Genomic DNA, 20,934 nt, shown 5'->3' with positions numbered 1-20,934 from the left:
TGTTGATGAGTCTGATACAGAAATATATGTACAGAAATAAATAAATATTTTGTTTATTTTGTCCTAATACAACTACACAGTGTGTGTATTCCGCACTAATAATCCAATGTTCAGACAACAGAATAGTTCTGCTTTAAGAAAACAGATTCTGCATCAAAGCTTTTCTCTTTTTTCATTATTTAGAACATTGAGCTTTATTTATGTTTGTATTTATTTGAATGTTTTGTAACGGTATCACTGGATCTGTTGAGGCAGAAAGCTTTGCAGAGAATTTAGACAGACAAACTAGTTCACTCTGACCATTATGCTTAACAAGTATTGATGTACATTTTGCTGCTACAACACATCTTTATTGAGAATGTACCATTTTGAATACAGAAATTTTACAGGTAATTAAGTATTTCTATGTTGCAATTTTGCTTTTACTGGAGTAAAGGGAGCGAATCATTCTTTCACCACTGATCATTATATAATCACAATAGCATAGCTGGAGACATGTAGAAGCACAATCATTCAGCCAAATGATGGCATTAATTTGTTTCTCATACAACAACTACTAACATTCTAATATTCTGTTTAAAATGTTTATTTAAAGATAAATAGTCCTGCCACCACACAAATGTAATATAAAGCTTACATATTTTAAATCCTCAAAAATAAATTGTACATCCAGTCTATCCTCAGCATTCCACCATGTTTTTTTTTTTTTTTTTTATGATTTATTAGGGTGTTTATTGAGTCATTTCCTGTAGACCTATATAGTTTTGTTGTGTATGCTTTTTGTTTTTATGAGAAGCAAAAAGAGAACTTCTACTAGCATTTGATTATACAACCTTGTGTTGTAAAATCATCCACAAAGTGCATTTACTTTATAAAAAATGAAAAGCGGGCTACATACAAAAGAAAACAGTGCACAGTTATAATACTTTTTATTAATATCTTAGTTTTTCATTTATTCATTACTTTTTCCTACAACTTCAATATTGCAGATCCCTGGTAACTTTACTAAAGCTTGTTTTCCAGTGAAGATATGAACAGCCACAATTCCTGCTTTCCAAAATGGATAATTAATAACAATAACTTGCATACAGCACTGCATTTTCAGTAAGAGAAATGTGATGAGGGAACAGTGTGAGGATCTTATTGTTGAGTAAACCCCAGTGTTTTTGAAGGTGGCATTCAGCCTGCTATCAGTGTCATGTTGCACTATTATATCAGCCAAACAAACCATAGATTTGGGGGTTGCTGATTGGCTGTAGTGAAGTGATTCTCTTGAAATACTATTATCTCTCCTCTCCCGTCATCTGATCACTGTGCGCCTCGATTGGAGCTACGCGTGAGCCAATCAGAAACGGCCGCCGGCCACCTGCAGGAAGTTGGCCGTCCACTTATCTCCTCCCTCCTCCGCCTGCAGCCAGATAACAGCCCCAACTGTTGGATCAAGCAGCAGCCAGTCCTCCACCGCAAACTGATGGACACCAAAACATTGTAACGGTCTCCTCCTCCGCAGCGCTGAAGATTCTAAGTCTAATGTGTCTCTGCTGGTTAGTGGACTGTGGAGTTACAGTGGATGCTTAAAGAACTTCTTCAGAGACAGTGTCGATAAAGAGGAAGGCTGCAGGGACAGACAGGAGGGAGGGAACCCTAGCGCGCAGTGACGGCACAAGGCACCATGAGCGTCCCGCTTTACGCACCGACTCCCATCCAGCCGGCTCACCCGACCCCGTTCTACATCGAGGACATTCTGGGGAGGACCGCCGCCACCTCATCCTCCTCATCTCCCTCTTCTTCATCCTCCTCTTCCTCCTCCTCCTGCTCAACTCCGATCATCCCCACACCGACTCTCCCGTCGCCCAACTCCTCCTTCACGAGTCTCATCTCGCCGTACAGGACGCCGATTTATGAGCCCACACCGATCCACCCGGCGCTGTCTCACCACGCCGCTGCCGCGCTGACGGCGGCGACTTACAGCTCCATCTACCCGTTCCACCACCACCACCACCAGCACCACCGCTCCATGGGGGAGTACGCGCAGGCGCTGCTCAGGCACGACCCTCTGGGTGAGTTTGTGCGTAAAAGTCTGTCTGCTCTGTAGTGCGTCTGGGGTCCAAATCTTTACACTTTTCACGAATCCGTATCTTGCATTTTGATTTTTATTTGACATTTGTGAAATTAAATTTGTGAGAAGACACCCAACGCCGGATGATGTGGCAACAGATTACTTTTTAGCCTTTGCATGAAAACTTCTCTGTCTTCGCAGCTTCGTTTCAGTGCCAACGAAACCATTTTTGCATAAGTATATCACGCTTGGCCATGCATGCATGTCCAACTCCTCACAGTCTGCAGTCTTCATAAACAGACTGCAGGGTTATAGACAGTCACTGGACGCGTTCCTTTTCTGTAGTCTTCAGCTCTTTCTGCGTGATGCCTGAGCACGCACACATGAGTCACACTGTTATTGTGACAGACATATTTGGGGCCACAATAGCAGCGGGCTTATCCATTCAGTCTGTAGTGGCGGTGGTGATAGGGGGGTGGCGGGGGGGGGTGCATGGCAACCTTGACTCTTTTTCCTGACTCCCATTGTTCAGAAACATCAGAGGAGCAAGTCAGCGGTGACTAAAACATAGCCGAGCTCTAAATCACTTGTTATTTCACTCCTCTCTCTCTCTCTCTCTCTCTCTCTCTCTCTCTCTCTCTGTGTGTGTGTGTGTGTGTGCGTGTGTGTGTGTTTTCCCATACTTGTCAGCCCCAAATGCCCTCTGCAAGGAAGAAAATGATTTTAAATGCATGCAGATATTTGCTGGGTTCGTGTATTCTCACATTTACATCTACATGCATGAGGAGTGGCGTATTATGCAGTATTACGAAGTATTCATCAGCCCAGAGTTTTCAAAGGAATCATATATCTTAGATTTAATTCTTAGAAAATACAGACACTACATTGCAGTGTGATGCAGTGGTGTACATATACAAATGTTAGCATCTATTCAGTTCAGTTTTATTTGTTTAGCTAATCACAACAGTATTGAGCAGATCCAGACAGTACTTTTTATAAAGCCAGTAGTTCCCTCCAAGAGCAAGCACTGAGGCGACTATGGTGAGGAAAAACGTGCTATTAACAAAACCATGAATTACTATATCAAAATAATGAGGTAGTATATCACAACAATGAGTTAGTATTCCACAATAATGCATTAGTATATCAAAAATAATAAGTTACATATCACAATAATGAGTTAGTACTCCAAAATAATGACTTACTATATCAAATTAATGACTAAATAGCTAAAAAATAATGAGCTAGTGTCTGAGTTAGTGTCTCAAACTAATTGATTATTATCTCAAAATACTAAGAAACTTTCAGAATAATGAATTCATATCTAACTTCATATTATAATGACTTTTTTCAGCACTATGGCAGTAATTGGCCTCCATACTTATGAAATATGTGACTGTATACACATGATATAGCCTGATATATGTGGTGTTGTGGCTGGTCAGAGCAGCAGGGTTTATGAACAGTTAGTCAACATGAGCAGAGGTTAGGATGTGAGGTCGTGGTAGCCGCGGTGCCTGCCGGTCCTCTGTAGTATGGTGTTTGCAGCGGAGCGTCTGACTGTGCGTTGCGGCTCTTTTTCCGTTCCTGGCGGAAGCCGTGGGCCTGTCGATAGGAGTAAATCTGCTTTCAGAAGCTGTTAAATGTTTTCCTGGCTCACCCCGGCCAGCCGCTTCCTCGGGAGCTCGCTGCACGCTGCTGATTATTTTATCGACATCCTCAATACAGACATATTCAGGAAACACTCGGCCTCTGATAGCCCGGGATCCGTTTTTCACATATTGTTGCACTTCCTCTGGCTGGCCAGCGAGGATGTGGCTGACTTTCTTTATGGTCGGCGGGCGGCGAGGAGAAAATCAAGCAAACAGACAGCACATCAGCTCTAATGGGATCTTACAGGACAGATAAAGAGGCATTTTACACGAGTTTAAGGGGCAATAAAAAGGGAAGGCTTCAAGTGGGGGGTAGAAAGAAACAAAACGAGGCATTGTAACTGTCACACAGCAAACAAAAGAAAATTAAAAATACTTTAAGGAAAGATTCATTTCAGTGAAAGTCTGGAGGCCTGCTCAAGTACACCCGAGACATTACTTAACTGCTGTTAAAAAAGAGGCTACTTAAGTAAAAGTACAAAGTAGAGTATTCTCCTCTAAACTACTCAGAGTACTTTTGATGTCTGATGCATTATCAATAACAGCTATTCAATCAAAGAGGTTTCTGTTTCTCCTGTTGTGCTGTGGTCACACTCACCAAAGTAAGAGTACACACTAACACACTTGTAAAAAATGCTCCTGAAAGTGCCCCGCAAAAATACTTAATCACAGTAACATGAGTAGCTGTAATGCGTTACTTCTACCCTACAAAATCACCAGGCATCACGTGTGTGTCTGTGTGACGTGATCCAGTTTGAATATGGATCAGAACTGCATTTTTATTAGTAATTATTATTAAACTGATCACCAACTATTCCGATTATCAGTTAATCGGTTTGAGTTTTTTCTTAAGAAAAGTGAATATTTTCTGGTTTCTTTACTTCTCTCTGACAGTAAACTGAATATCTTTGGATTGTGAACAAAACAAAACGGACGGAGACGAACACTTTTTCATTTTATGGACTAAACAATTGATGAATTGAGAAAATAATCATCAGATTAATCAGCAAACAAATGAATCGTTACTTGCAGCCCTGATACTGATTGATTAGATTAGAATATGGTCTCTGTGCGCAGTTATTTGTTTATATTTCCGCTGTTTAGTTATTCCAATATGCTCATGTTTCTTTTATTGCATTAAATCATATCATGTATTAACACATGTAGACTAAACAAGAAAATCCAACTGCTTCAGTTGAATAGAATTCGTTTATCTCATGACTTGAGACTCTTTTTTTTGTAACAACCAGCCAGGAAGGAAACATGATTAATAAATCATAATTAGCAGAGTTGGAGAGTAATCAACTACATGTGATTAAACTAGTAGTTTAACTACATTTTGCAGACACTTGCTGGTAGTCCAAGTCATATTTGCATCGTGATTCCAGTAGTTAAATGACTTGACCAGACACTGACTGATGGACGTTGTCTTTACGGAACACACTTAAAAAAAATAAATAAATAAAAAATACAAACCATTTCACAAGAGACCTTATCAATAAATCTTGGGAAGACTTCATGTGTGCAAAAATGAACGTTCCTCGTCATTTTATTGCCATTTACACATTTTAAATACTGTATAAATGAGAAATAAATGCATTTAGGCTGAGTTAACAGGCCATCTCTGGTTTTATTTCCTCTCACTGGGAAATTAATATAGGATATTTTAGCCGGTTTCATAAATGAAGAAGAAGAAGAAGACAGAGGAAAAAAGAAATTAAAATAAGTGGCGGAATTAACAAGCTCCCAGGTTTTCTCTCATCAGCAAAACAATGAACACATTTTGAATGCTTCATAAAAGACGTGCTGCAGATATAAATCTTAAATTTGCAGAATTTCTTGTCTTCTTTTTTATTTTTTATTTTTTTTAAATTTGGTGAGTCACAGGAGATTTTTTTGTACAATCCCACGAGTACTGCTGTGGGCACCTTTTGCAATAAACTCAATTAAGTGGACTTTTGCTGGTATGTGAGTTTTTGTACGATACTTTGTTGTAACTTCGTATCACCTGCATGAACACTGTCACATTTTAAAAGTAGTTTGAACTAATTTTTCTGACTAAACTAGCTGTCTCTCCCAAGTTCAGCCCCCTCCAGTGTGTAGTCTTTGGTATCTGACACAGCTCTGAACCTCTCCAACACTGATCATCAGATATAAATCCTGGTAAGAGACCTGTAGAAATAGAAGGGTCTGTCCTGCTGTAGCAGCGGGACAGCCTTGGACTTTCGTCCTCCTGAGTGGCCTAAATATCTGTCCACTCTAAAGCAATATTGTTTCTATACTTTAGCTCATTAATGATTAACCTGAGCTTTATTCTCTTAAAAAAATGTCATGAAAGGACAGATGGGCTGGACTGGCTGACTTCCTTTGGGACAGAGCAGCAATCAGAAGATGTTCGACAACCGTTTGGAGGGGAGCAGATTTACACCGTCAGTGCGAGCAGAGCGGAGGACATGAGTGTCTGTTGGTGGATGCCATCGCCTATAATCACACCGCAAAGCAGGAAGCACATGAAGCGGATATTTGGCCATAGTTTTCACTCTGTCACGACCTTCCTTAAAGACAGCAGCAGCAGCAGCAGCAGCAGGCCGGGCTGACAGGCGGCTGACTGCAGCCTCTCAGCTCCATTGTTTGTTCCAGACCATTAACTGCAGAGGAAACCAGACAAGACAAAAACAGCCTGATTACAGCGCTACACACTGTCCTGTCTGCCTGATCAATCGGTCTGTTAAACTACATGCAGAGCAATACAGTCACTTTATTACAATGCTGCAGCGGGAGCGTTGCGCCATTCATGTATTAATAGATTATCTTATTCATTCCTTTTTTTTTTTCTTATAGTTTTCTACTTTTTTTTTTTTTTTTTACCTTCAAACCGCAGCTTTTTTTACTCTTCATTCACACGTCAGTCTGATCTATGAACACGATCAGAATCAGAAATTCTTTATTGTTCCATTGATGGAGTTGGGTTACGTTACATTTCCTCCCATTTAAGAATAGAAACATATAGGCTGAAATTATAAGACAAGTAAAAATGTAAATAAGGATGCTGGAAAATATGTGCATGATACCACAATATATAATCTAGCAATAATAAGAGCTATAGAGAAAAAATGTAGTGTAACAGTGTAACAATAATGCTGAAAAAATGGCTCTATAAATTAGAGCTGCAATAACTAATCAATTATTAATTGATTTTCTAAATTAACCAACAGCTATTTTCATAATTGATTAATCATTTTGAGTCTCATTTTGTAATTAGAAGTCTAAATTCTCTGATTTCAAATGTGAATATTTTACACATATTAATAATATGTATAAAAATAATAATAATATTTTTGAGTTGTGGACAAGACATTTGATGACGTCATCTTGAGATCTGATCGACATTTTTCAACATTTTCAGACATTTCATGGACCAAACAACTAATTAACTAATCCAGAAAATAAATCGACAAATTGATAATAATCGTTTGTTGCTGCCCTACAAGTGTTAAGATTATTAAAATGCAAGAATATTATAAATAAGTGTGAAATGAATCAGACGTGGCTTGTGCCATTCTGTGTGAATGTCTGGACATGGTGTTATGAGGTTGTGGACATGGACATTAAATGAATGTCTTCCCTCTCTGAAGGCAAACCTCTGCTGTGGACCCCCTTCATCCAGCGGCCCCTGCACAAGAGAAAGGGTGGTCAGGTCCGGTTCTCTAACGACCAGACCATCGAGCTGGAGAAGAAGTTCGAGACGCAGAAATACCTGTCCCCCCCGGAGAGGAAGCGCCTGGCCAAGATGCTGCAGCTCAGCGAGAGACAGGTGAGGAGACATGTTATCCACCGTTCATTCAAGAGCGTATGTGGACTGTCAGTAAATCCTATATTTAATTTAATTTAATTTAATTCGTGTTTTTGTGTGTATCTGGGTACGGACGTCGCGCACGTACAGAGGACACAGCGACTACTTTCATATTTAAAGTTATCCCCGTACTGACCGAAGGACAGAGAACATGTCTTCTACATTCTTTACCGCTTTTTTGTACCATGTGGAAAAGCAAAGTTAAAGGAAAGCTTAATATAGCGTGATATATTCCACTCTGACTTTGAAACATCAGCTTATGTTGTGTTTGAAATATTTGTCACAAGATGCTTCATTCATCAATGCTGCTCATCCAAACATTTAATTACAACTCTTATCAACACAGGAGACTAACAATTACGAGATATGTTCCGGTGTTAATGTGACAGGTCACCATATTTGGTGTAACACCCCTGAAACTCAGTCAGATAAAGAAGGAAAATATTTTATGGTAATTTCAAACTTCTAAAATTGAAACGTAAAACTTTTTAATATATATGTTTGTATTTATATTTCATGACCTCTCAAGGCCCTTCTGCAGGGCACTCACGGCCCACCAGCGGGCCGCGGCCCACACTTTGAGAATCACTACGTAAATACTGTTGCTGCAGAAGAAAGCCCGGACATTACTTTTACTAGCCACTAACGGAGCTATTACAATCTGTCTGAACTATTTCATTTACGACAGCCGCCAGAAAAAAAACGAGATGAAGTGAAATCCAAATCACTGATACAAAAATATTATCATAATGCAAATTCATTTTTGCTGGAGCGCGACTGACGTATTTGTGTCATGGTCCGACATGTTGTCAAATATGGGCCAATATGACTTTTATTTTTATTTTCATAAAATATAATGCAGATTGTTTTGCGTTTTTTAATTTTATTTTTTTATGTTTATATGCCGCATTTTATGTAGGCCTGGGCCTGAGTTTGATCCTTGTCTTGATTCAAGTGTATCATACAGTATGTCAGTCATTTCCAGAGACTGGGTCGTGACTCACGCGGTGGCTCACAAGAGATTTTATTTATTTTAAAATAAAACACTATGGAGGTAACTCTGCAAACGTAAGATTTATATCTGCAGTGCACCTTTAATAATGAACTAAAATGTGTCTATTGTTTAAGTGATGGAAGGAGAAAATAAAAACCAGTCAATTCTGTCTAAATGCATTTATTTAGTCTCAGTTATGAAGTGGGCTCAAATGTCCGATATTGTTTTCCCCATGACAGAAAATAAAAAGAATACCGTCAGCCACTAATTCCTCATATATTTAACGTGTATGTTATCAATACCACGCGTCTAGATAATATAAGATGATGCAGAAATGACATTAAGATAATCATGAACGTTCATTAATGCAGAAACAAACAAATGAACTGAAAATGAACTCTGTGTTTATTGATAAGGTCAATCAACTTGGGTTGCCATGGTTTATTTACAAGTGGGTCCGCCGAAAAAACGTTTGTGAAGTTTATATTCCCTGAAGTTTACTGTTAAACTGTCAAATATCCTGCCTCCCTTACATCAGTGTGTTTATGAATGCTTTCTGTTTGATATCTTGTTTGATATATTTTTTACTCCCTCATTATTATGAGTGTCGGCGCCCAAAATCTAGTATTGGACAGGACAGTAATCACAGTTTGACATGTTCGTTTCTGGACCGAGTCCAGTATAGAAGTGGAATGGAATCCGATCTTAATTCTTCTCATTAAGCAGTCTGAACTTTTGTCTTTCAGGTTAAAACCTGGTTTCAAAATCGACGAGCGAAGTGGCGAAGACTAAAACAGGTGAGAGGTTTCTCTAATTTTCATAAGAAATACTCCATTAATTTCTTATGGAAGAATTATTAACAAAAAATCTTAAGTATCAGCCACTGCAGCAGTAATGTGATTACTTTAAGGTGTGATACACTGGGTTAATATGAATTAAGCTGTGACAGATGAAACATTCTGACTTTTTGCATTAAACTGAATATTGTAGTCGTGTCCTTATTAGTGCAATTACATCAGTTGTATTATTCATAATTAGTACACACACACCGTAAAAACAAAAAAGTTGAGAAAACTCAACATTTCAAGGCATCAGACTGCAACAGATTTTTGAGTTTCAGATTCTTAAGTTTTGAAAAAGTTTTTACCAACTACTAATCCTAATCCTAATTTAACTTTTTTTACTTAGATAAACTTAAATGTTTGATTTTTAGAAACTCAAAACATTGTATTCTTTTTAAATGAATAAATTAATTGAAGTGAAAGTGAAAGTTAAAATTTTAATATTTTTTAATTAAAACCTTTTACAATTTTTTCATTTTTTAAAAGTTTCTAAAACTCAATGATTCGAAATGATCTCAAACTAAAGATTAGAGGTCAGCAAAACTTTTTAAAGTTTATTTCAAAACTTAAGAGTTTCAAAACTCAAAAATCTATTGCAGTGTGATGCCTTGAAATTTGATTTTTTTATTATTATTATTATTTTATATTTTTTTTTTACAGTGCACATATATGTTTTTGTAGCAAAAGATGATATTTTAAGTGAGTTATGAAGGAAAATGTAGAAAATGCCCCCGGTCTCCTCCAGTAGGCCAGTAGGATTTAAATGTCAGCTGTTCAGGCGTGTTAATTCATGAAACACTGTGTCCACGTCCATCAGGAGAATCCTCAGGGAGGGAAGAGGGAGCTGGAGGAGGACGCCTCCGCCGGGAGGAGCACTAAAGCAGACGACCTGACCGAGACCTCCGAGATGCAGAGCCCGGAGCACAGACACTCGGTCCCGGCCTCCGAGCTGCAGACGACCCGCTGTGTGCGCTCCGTGTCCCCGCAGCAGAGCCACACAGAACTGGACTCTGACGTGTCTGACGATTCAGACCAGGACCTGGACATAGAGGACGAGTCCGAGTTCACGCTCAAACCGTAGGGCTGAACACTGATACTGGATCCAGTGGGATTTTAGCCCGTAGGAGCTGGATGATGAAGCTCGCAGGACTGCTCCTCACTGGACTGCAGACTGACAGACAGGATGACAGAGCAGAAAAAAAGAGCAAATCCCAGAAATAAAACATGTCACCACCTTCAGTGCCTTCACACTGCACTGTCATCTGAGTTCTAAATATATCTTTTTGTATATAAAGCATCTGTATCTGTATTTGTGTTGATTGTCGCTGTTGTGTCGATCAGTGTGTGTAAATGAGCAGCAGTTGTATAGATCACTTTCTGTTCTGTGTGTGGTTTTGGATGATAAACGCTCTTATATGGGCCGTTGCCTTAAAATGTGATATTCCATTAAATAATCAATGTAGCTCAAATTATGTTTTCTTTGGTGATATGTAGCCTAATAAACTATTTTTGTGGTAATTTTGTGTTAAGAATGAATGAGTCACTTTTGCATGAAGCTCAGCTGGAATTTGACTGTGATTTATGGTTTTGTATTTCTTCAAATTGCACAGAAAAATAAATACCTTAAGTTTTGAATTTAAGACCATTTTTGTGTCGGCAAAGAATTAAAACGACAGAGTGGAAACAAATCAATGCAAAGCAGGCAACAGTAAGTGAAAATAACAAGAACAGATGGGGCTTTAATGTACATTCAGCAATAATGAAGACAGTTGATAAAATTCTTATTTTAGAAGCCTAAAATAAAAGTGAAAAAGCTTTAATAAATGGTTATCATCTTTAAATAACAAAATGATTGAGTTACAAGGACAACAAAAGCTTTGGCATGACAAGTTGGAAAAAAAAAGTGACACAACACTGAGTGAAAACAGGTTCTGCTTTTTGAAAGTGTGAAAAATATGGTCAGTTTGGAAGATGAACTGTATATTATTGTCTACCTGACTTCCTGTCTTCACCTCAGCTAAAAGTTTCTTCTTCTTCTTCTTCTTCTTCTTCTTCTTCTTCTTCTCATATAATGTTAAAATTATATAAAAAAATTGGATTAAAACTGGATAAAAAATTAACAAACAAAGCGAGGAGGTGCTCAACATCGGAAAGTAAATAACATAAAATGAGACATTTCTTCATTTTGAATAGTCCAAAGACGTGGGCAGTATGGGATGTTACCTATTATAATATGCAGATATATCTGTATTATCTATGCATCTGGCACAGTTATGCCCCTGACATGAATGACAGAAAAAGTTCAAGAAGAAGTTTGACAGAAATCTTTCTCTCAGTAAGGTTTTAGGGAGTCAGATGACACAGTATAAAGAGTGCAAAGTCCATATCAGGAGCAGATTGTGGTGATGGTTCCACTATTGTTTACTCAATATCCTCATTTTTTTTTTCTTAAATTATATTTTCACTTTTCTGTTGCAGTTTTGGTTTGGGTTAAAAATAACCGCACATTAGAAAGGGCTTTCTGGCAGAAAAAGTCATATAATAATTACTACATATTAAAGCATGACATGTTTAAGATGGCTGCTCCTAGTCGCTGTTTAAATTTACTTTATGGAAATCAATATAAAAAGCCATGGTGGAGAAGAAGTAATTGGATCCTTTACTCAGACAAAAACTACAATGCAATATTATAAAAATATTCCTTACAGGTAAAAGCTGCATTTCAAATTTTATTTTGATAAAAACACACTTGTTTTACAGGAACAGTTTACCTAAAGCACCAAAAAGATAAGATAAAGGATGATTTCTCATTTTTGTATTTTAAAAACAGAGTTTGTGTAACCTGTAGTTGAGGGTAAGAACAGCTGAACTTCCCGACATACTAATACATAATGAGCATTTTAATGCATAGCTGGTCAAGTTATATCTAATTTTAACTATTTAGTGCAGGATAAATAGTGCAATGCAATGAACATTTATAAGCTTATCATACCTTTTGGATGACATTTTGAAACTGAATACTAATATAGAACTTGCTTGCATTAGATAATCCATACCAGTGAACAATATGTCTATTTTCATTTATTTCAAGTTGCCCTCCTCACATGGACCAGAAGAATTGAATCCCTGCTATAACATCTCTCACTTAAACCGAAGCTTTTGATTGGTGGATTTTGTACAGGAAGCTCTGTAGGTCATGCTCCATCTTAATTCACTCTAAACGGTTACATTTTGATTTACAGGTGACGGTTTGTGTCATGAAGACATGTTTTAAAACAAACACTTTAATTTGTTGAATTCATTTTCAGATTCATCCATTTAAATGATCTAAATATAAAAATGTTTTATTTATTTATTTTTTCACAAAAGACTTCACAGTTTAATTAATAATATTTTTAATGTTTCAGTCTAAAATAGTTCATATATTATGCTATATACTTACCTCAATCTATATAATTTTTGTCATACAATTCTGCCTTTAAATAAATGTTCAGTTCCATAAAGCTGTCATGTTGTTATTTATAGCATCAATATGAAGTAAACTTAAAGTAGTTCAATAGATTGCAACAGCAAAACTGTAGAAATATAATATATTACTGACATGATAATTACAGTATTGCACTGTAAACCTCACATTATACGATACAATACTGTAAAAAGAATTACAGTAATAAACTGTGAAAGTTAATCACAGTAGTGAAACAGTAGAAACTGTTGTATAATAATGGACATCCCTGCTGCCAGTTGTTTACTGTAAATTCACAGATAAATTTGTTCCATTCCTCTTCCTCCTGCCAGTCGACCTGACATCATATTATTTATATATTATATTATTATAAACTTTGAGAAGCTCTGTCATAGATTACTAGAACCACAGAATATACTGTTCAGATCAGAAGATCCTGACCCCCAAACAGCTTTGCAGAACATTCAAAGCTGCCTATAGAACCAAGGCTCAGGAAGTCCACGAAAGGTTTTCACATTCACTCACGAAATTCTAATCATATGATTTTTTTTCATTTCTTTTTTCCACAAAAGGTTTCATAGTTCAATAAATAATATTTTAATTTTATATCTAAAATAGTTCATAGATAATGCTCTATATCTTAAATCCAGTCTTACTTTTGTCATACAATGCTGCCTTTGAATAAATATTCTCTTCCATAAAACTCTCACTTCATCATCTTTTTTGTTTTAGAGGTTATGCATATTTAACATAAAACCAAACTAATTTCTAGTTCTCAATACTGAGACGTGTCTGCAATTTACAGTTGTATTTATCAATATAAAGAAAGTTAAAGTAGTTTAATGTTTTACAACAGATTGCAACAGCAAAACTGTAGAAATACAGTATATTACTGACATGATAGTTACAGTATTACACTGTGAACTTCACATTATAGGCACAATACTGTAAATTATAAATTATTACAATTACAATAATAAACTGTGAAAGTAAATTACAGAAGAGAAACTGTAGAAATTGCTGTATAATAATGGCAACCCTGCTGCCAGTTGTTTGAGAAATTATTTTCTTGTTATGTATACTGGTGTCCATGGGAGAAAACTCGGTCATAGATAGTCATAGATTACTGGAGCCACTGAATATGCTCTCTAGGAAGATCCTGACCCCCAAACAGCTTTGCAGTATGTTGAAAGTTGTCCATAGGAGCAGAGTTTCATTCATTTAAATTATAATGATATGATTTTTTTGTTTCTTTTTTTTTTTTCCCACAAAAGACTTCATAATTCAAAGAATAATATTTTAATTTGTATACCTAAAATACTCCAATTTAACTTTAATCCAATCTAATGTAATCTAACGTATATAAGGGTCCCACTGTCACAGATAACAATCAGTTAGGATCAGTTGAACTAATTTGCGACACAAGTCAACATAAAGCTGGTTGTTGTTGTGGAGGATGAATGCTGGGAACAGAGAGGTCCAGCTCAAAGACGCACAGTAAACTGAACCACTGCTGCTCATTCTGCTGTCTCACTGAGGAATCAAAGGCTGACACAGATTAGCAAACATGTCAATGGTTGTCCCATCACCACATTCATCTTCAAATAGCTTATCATTGAGCTCTCATGCAAACACTGAGTGGGAGTTTTCAGTAAGTAGATTAGGTTAATGATTGAGTGAACCCTCAGAACAACAGGGACAGCAGACAGACAGCAGGGCACTGATTGATACTCATACAATATGTCCACAGGACTTCTTAATAGAAGACAAGGGGACAGGTTCTGAGACTTGTTGATGTGTAAGTTGAGAGAACTGATTTAGAACTGATTTAGAGCTTTTAAGGATTAAAGCTCATTGATCTTATAGCCTTGTTTGAGTTTCATTACTGAAGTTCAGTGGCCTCACACACACACACACACACACACACACACACACACACACACACACACACACACACACACACACACACACTCTGACTCTTCCAAAACCAACAGTATGCACATTGATCTCAGCCTCTGGATTGTGTAATGCTTCACAAATTGTGCAGGGTAAAGTCAACATTTAGGGGAATAGTACACACAGTTGGTGGGTGAAATGTTCAGCAGATAGCTGCTCCATTCCAAAGTGCCCGTCTGATCTGCTCAATTCACACACATACACACACACACACACACACACACACTAGACCCACTTTGTTACTGAACATGACTGCTTCGATGGGAGCAGAGTCTTATTTAGAATAACTGACTACAGTACTTGTAAACTTCATATTGTGTCCACTGACCGTCAGTCACACAGCAGCTATGTGGCTATTTGTATCTGACCCCAGAGGTGATGACACAAGCAGTGGTGGAAAGTACTATGATGTACTGAAAATCTGTACTCAAGTACAAGTAATGTTACAATACTTAAATATTACTCAATTACAAGTAAAAGTACTGGTGGTAGAAATATACCGCAGTAAAAGTACAAAGTATTTGTCACAAAAATTACTGTTAACCATCTGTCACCTCTTCAAACAAGGTTTGCAGATTTTGTGCATGTTCCTTAACCAACAGTTAAAAATGCTGACAATCAATTAATCTCAAACACTTTTTAAGATTTTCCTCATTTTCAATTTTATCTGTTTGTTGACATTTTTTTTCTCATTTTAAGTCTAAGTTGGCTCCACTAGACAAAACACATGAGGTGCAGCTACTGCCATGACAACTGATTAAATATCCATGAATACATTTTAATTGGTTAAATTCTTAGTGGCAATCATCCTCACTACAAATGTAGCATTGTAGCATTTTGTTTTGTTTTTCATCCATATGTCCTGGTTTTCATCAGTCTGTTTGTGATTAGATCACCTTATTGGCTACTAAAATGCAGATTAAAGGTTATTCAAATTGTTCACAATACTCAACTATGATTTTAAAAGTAACTAAGTATATTACAACTTGAAATGCATACTTATGTACGAGTTAAAGTACCAGACTTGTAAATCTACTCACAGAAGTTCAAGCACCCCAAAAAACTACCTAATTACAGTAATCTGAGTAATTGTAGTTTGTTACTTCAACTTCGACTCCTGCACACAAGAGCAGATACTTGTGTAAAGAAAGACTCTGGTAAAAGTAGAAGTACTGATTCAACTTGTTGACTCGAGTAAAAGTGAAAAAGCACAGGTTCTGAAAAGTACTTAGAGTACAAAAGTAAAAATTTGTCCTCTGAAGGATATTTCTTCTGACTGTGTGCAAAGCAAACTGAACCTCACATTTTCTCCATCAGTCTCCCTCTGTCTGTTTTGTCTTGTTACATCTTTTACATAATCATTGATGTTGTCATATCTTTTTCTTCTTAGTTTTTTTTTTAAATATTGTTTCATGTATTATCTGTTCTTTAAGTGATCTTTTTCATCCTGACTCTGATCTTTTCATTTAACCATTATCTTCAACAGGCGCATCAAGACATGCATTTGCAAAGAATGATTTATTGGTAAAATTGTGTTCCTGGCTCCACATTCAGCAGCTTTTCTGTTTGTTTGTTTTTTCTCTCAGATGAGACAATCAGCAGGCAGATACACAAGTTTTTTCATCTCTCCAACTATGGTAACAATATTCAATATTCAATCAATGTATTAATAAAACATTATAACACAATGCAATAATAAATGCATTGTAAAAAGTGTGAAATTAAATGTAAAAATAAAACTAACCTTATAAAATAAACAAAGAAAACTTAATTAATACAAATAATAATAGAAAATATCTTAATATCTTAAATCTTATATAACTTTATTTCGCTCTATATTTTTGATATAGATATAGCAAAATAAAGTTTTTTCTACTGAAGGAGGAGGTTTAATCTCACGTTATTCCACCAGACAATGACTTTGAGATCAGAGCTGCTCTACACACGCCCACACAGACTCTGCTTTGTTGACAAGTCAGAAAGAGAGCCTATGATTGGTTGACAGACTCAACCCCTGGCGGAGATTTCAACTGGACGCTCAACAACCATGTTAACAACAACAATAGCGGTTTTCAACACAAAGAACTGGATAAGTAATCACAAAGACTTTCAGAGTTGGATTTATTATCCTGGAAATGTTCAGGTTCAGTTTACTCTAAACGAGCAACTTAACCAGGTGGTCACACACTGTTGTCTGGGTAACACAGGTAGGGTCGCCACCTGTCCCGCATGATACAGGATCGTCCCATATTCAAGAGTAAACTGCACAGAACACAGTTTGTCTCATGTTTTCATGCAGACTCTACTCTAATGCACACACTTCGTTTTCGCGTGCCTGAAAAGATGTGAGGTAATCACATCATAAAACATATTTTTGTTACTCATGGTGGACTAGCTGACCTGAAGCAAAATTCAGCAGAGGACTACCACATCTAAACAGAACAAAAGCAGAGGGAGCAGAGTGGAGATACTGGAGTTACTTTGACAGACAAACATTTTGCTCATGTCTATGATCTGATGTTTTCAACTATAAAATGGTCACAAAGAAGGTCAACTGTGTGGTTATGATTATTATTAATGAGTAGAGACAGAAAAAGTACACACATTCTTTACTCAAGTAGAAGTGGAGACACGTGTTTGGAAAAAAAGAGACCCTAGTAACAGTAGAAGTACTGATTCAACTTGTTTACTGCAGTAAATGTGAAAAAGTACACACTTTGAAATGTACTCAAAGTATAAAAGGACATTTCTACCAGCTGTTACCTGCTGCAGAGCTAACTGAACCTCACCTTTTCTCTACAGGTGAGTCTCCCTTCGTCTTCTTATATATTTTGCATAATGTTTTGTTTTGTTATGTGTTTTAGGTAATTTTCTTTCTTTCTCTTGCTACGTCTTTAATGTTGTTTTTCATCTTGTTACATTGTTGTATTTTGTTTTTGTTGTTCTGTCTTTATGTAATTTTGTCTTGTTGCATCTTTTTTTTGTCTTGTATCATTTTTTGTCTTGTTATGTCTTTTACATTGTTTTTATGTCTTATGTGTTTTATGTCATTTTATACTATTGCATCTTTTTTGTCTTGCTTGGAAGGCGGCACAGGATGCAGAATTAAATAATCAATAATTCCCCTCAAATGCATTAAAACTAAAGTAAGGTGAATGTTTTAAAACTGTAGAAAGTACAAATATTTGTATGTCAGGAAAACAGTTACTCAAGTAAAGTACAGATACCTAAAAATCCACTTAAGTACAGTAATGAAGTATTTGTAATTACTGCCCACCTCTGTAAAGGGTTAAATGATTTACTATATTTCTAAAATACTAAACAGGTAAAATATCTTTTCAGGTCTCAAAGTGATGCTGATCAGGTGTCAGCTGGTGGGCTAAAATGATCCATTATCATAAACTGTGACACCGTAAGTCAGTGGTTGTGATGTTCAGCTGATATTCTGAGAACAGATCAGAGACTTTGTATCACCTCTTTAATAGGACGAAACCCTCATAGACAGCAGGACAGTATTACCACTGCTCATTATTAGCTCAGTGTGTGTGTGTGTGTGTGTGTGTTGGGGGGGGGGGTTGGTGCACACAAGTTAATGTGTGGTTATATTTGAACGACTGAGGAATGTGTTGACTGTTGACCTTGGCCAAATGGAAGCCATTATCTCCCCTCACTGAGGCCTCGCTCCTCCTGAGCTGATAAATTAATGAGAGAAAACACGGCGTACATCGATACTGCTGTCGCCAGCAGAGACACAGACACTGACAGACAGGGGAGGGACGGGGGGAGGAGGGGACAAAACAGAGACACACAAGTATCAGAATATCAGAACGGCAAACACTTTTATTAAAACACTGATGGGACACAGAGAGGCAAAAACAGCATCAGCATATTTATAGCACTGAAAAAAAATGACTGACCAATTTAAAAAAAGCTTCAATTAGTAACACAAATTAATTAAGTTTTTTCAAATCAATTTGACAAAATAGATGAACACAACTGCTTTAAGTTTGATGGAATAAACTAATTGCTTTTAATCAACAGTTCACTTTAATGCAGTTTAAAATTAAGGCAAGTCAACTTAAAAGCTTCCACTTTTCCAACTCAATTATTTGTTTTACCTGAAGGTAAAATAGTGCTCATTAACATCGCAATAATGTGGTGTCAGGAAAAGTAGTTTTTTAATAGGGACCTTAGTGTGTTATTTTAGATTCTTGAATGTTACCAAGACTCAAAGTTAAGCAGACTTAATGATAGCTGGTTTGGTTCAGAGAGTTTACTAAAACTTAAACAATACAGTTTAAACAATAGGGACATTTCATATCTAACATGATGCATTTTTTTTTATCACAAAATATAAGTTTGTCTTGTATTAGACCTGGAGAAAATGGTGGCTGAACTGCAGGGGAAAAATTTGGAAGAGACGTGGACATCATGATGTCAGATGTACAATACTCACAGAAACCTAACTGACACACTTTTACGGATATAACAATAGCGGGTTAAGGGAACAGGGTGTAATTTTATAATCCAAAAAAGTAGACTACATCAATAAAGCAGAAGACTGAATGAGACTCAGTCAAAACATTAGTTTACCTCAAGTGAAATACGCTTAAAGTGTAGAACTACAAAAGAAACAGAAAATAACAGTGAAAGAGTTTGTATCAGCGGAAGTGCGCTGCTTTAGTTCTGTTTCAAAGAATTTGTCTTCTCTGCTGTTTCATATATATTTTGGTTTGAGTAATTTTTTTTAGGAAAAAAGTCCCTGGTTTCAGCTCCTACAATGTGAATATTTTCTGTTTTCAGTTTCTTTACTCCTCTCTGACAGTAAACTGAGTATCCTTCAGTTGTGGACAAAACAAGACACTTGAGGACGTCATCTTGGAAACACTGATCAACATTTTTCACTATTTTCAGACATTTTATGAACCAAATTAAAATAAATCGATTAATCAAGAAAAGGCGGGACAGATTAATCGACAATCAAAATAATGGTTAGTTGCAGCCCTGTTGTAGTGTGCTTATTATTTTGTTATCTAAAAGTTACCAGAATACAGGAAACAACCTTGATGTCTCAAGGTTGGCAAGTATGTTTGGAATAAACCCACGCAGACACAGAGAGAACATGCAGACTCCACACAGAAAGGCTGTGTCTGAACCAGGATTCCAACCCACAACCTTCTTCTGCTAAATGCTCCGCCCTTGTAATCGTTTAATGGCTTAACCTGAACGGCTTCAGACAAAATGTTAATTACACTATACTACTGCTTTCTGACTTTAACACGTATTGATGAGGACTTAACTTGGACTTGTCTCTCAGAGTGAGAGACATCCCGACAGACTGTTTCAGACTGTCTCTCACTCTGAGAGACAGACAGGACAATGTTGAAATATAAAGGTGAGTCAACCATCGACTTCCTGCGGACTTCTGAAGGAGTGCAACAGAGTCAGAAACAAGTTCTTCTTTACCTAACCCTTGTCTAAACCATAAACCAAGACTAACATGGAGTGGTTGACTTTGTGGGCACCAGCACCCATAGTGTGAGTCTGTGAAAACACACACACACACACACACACACACACACACACACACACACAGAGGACCCAGCCATAACACAGCGGCTAACAGAATGATTACTGCAGCCTGGGAGCATTTAGTCATGTGTACAGCTCTGAGTGCAGAGGAACTAGGAGTTAAATTGGCCGTGTGCTGATCTGTGTTGAAAGAGAACAAACAGTAGCTCCTGTGCTCTGCTGGCCAGCAGAACACACCAAACAGCTTTCTGAACACTTGTAATGATGATGAATGTCTGTTTGTGGGTGGACCAGGATGTTCAGCTTCCTCCAGCTTTAACCTGCCATTAGGACAGTGAGCTGCTGTCCTGTAGACGGTTTCAAGTTTGCTATTTTTCATTATAGTACATATTGTATATTAACTACTTCTGTTGCATTCAGTACATCACCAATTTATCTTTCATAGTTGATTTATTTATGTTATATATTTTTATTCATTTGTTGAAAATGTTTTTTTTTTAGGTGAAGCCTCAATTTTTGGTTGGGCTCTTAAATCAGGCTAAACGTACAGTACAAGATCAGTTCATGATGAAAACAGCTG

The 20,934-nt window shown here is 37.0% G+C and overlaps 1 protein-coding gene across 1 annotated transcript; it reads left to right on the top strand.

Moving 5' to 3' along the window:
- Window positions 1–1,407: 1,407 nt before the first annotated feature.
- Window positions 1,408–11,045, top strand: hhex (hematopoietically expressed homeobox). The gene is made up of 4 exons (XM_084741581.1): window positions 1,408–2,060; window positions 7,347–7,525; window positions 9,305–9,355; window positions 10,218–11,045. Exons 1-4 carry the CDS (start codon window positions 1,673–1,675, stop codon window positions 10,479–10,481), a joined length of 882 nt encoding a protein of 293 aa, XP_084597707.1. The 5' UTR covers window positions 1,408–1,672; the 3' UTR covers window positions 10,482–11,045.
- The last annotated feature ends 9,889 nt before the right edge of the window (window positions 11,046–20,934 follow it).

This window comes from Lutjanus erythropterus, chromosome 17, assembly GCF_056507025.1.
Source record: "Lutjanus erythropterus isolate fLutEry1 chromosome 17, fLutEry1.hap2, whole genome shotgun sequence".
NCBI lineage: Eukaryota > Metazoa > Chordata > Actinopteri > Lutjaniformes > Lutjanidae > Lutjanus > Lutjanus erythropterus.
This window is presented reverse-complemented; position numbering and strand designations above follow the sequence as displayed.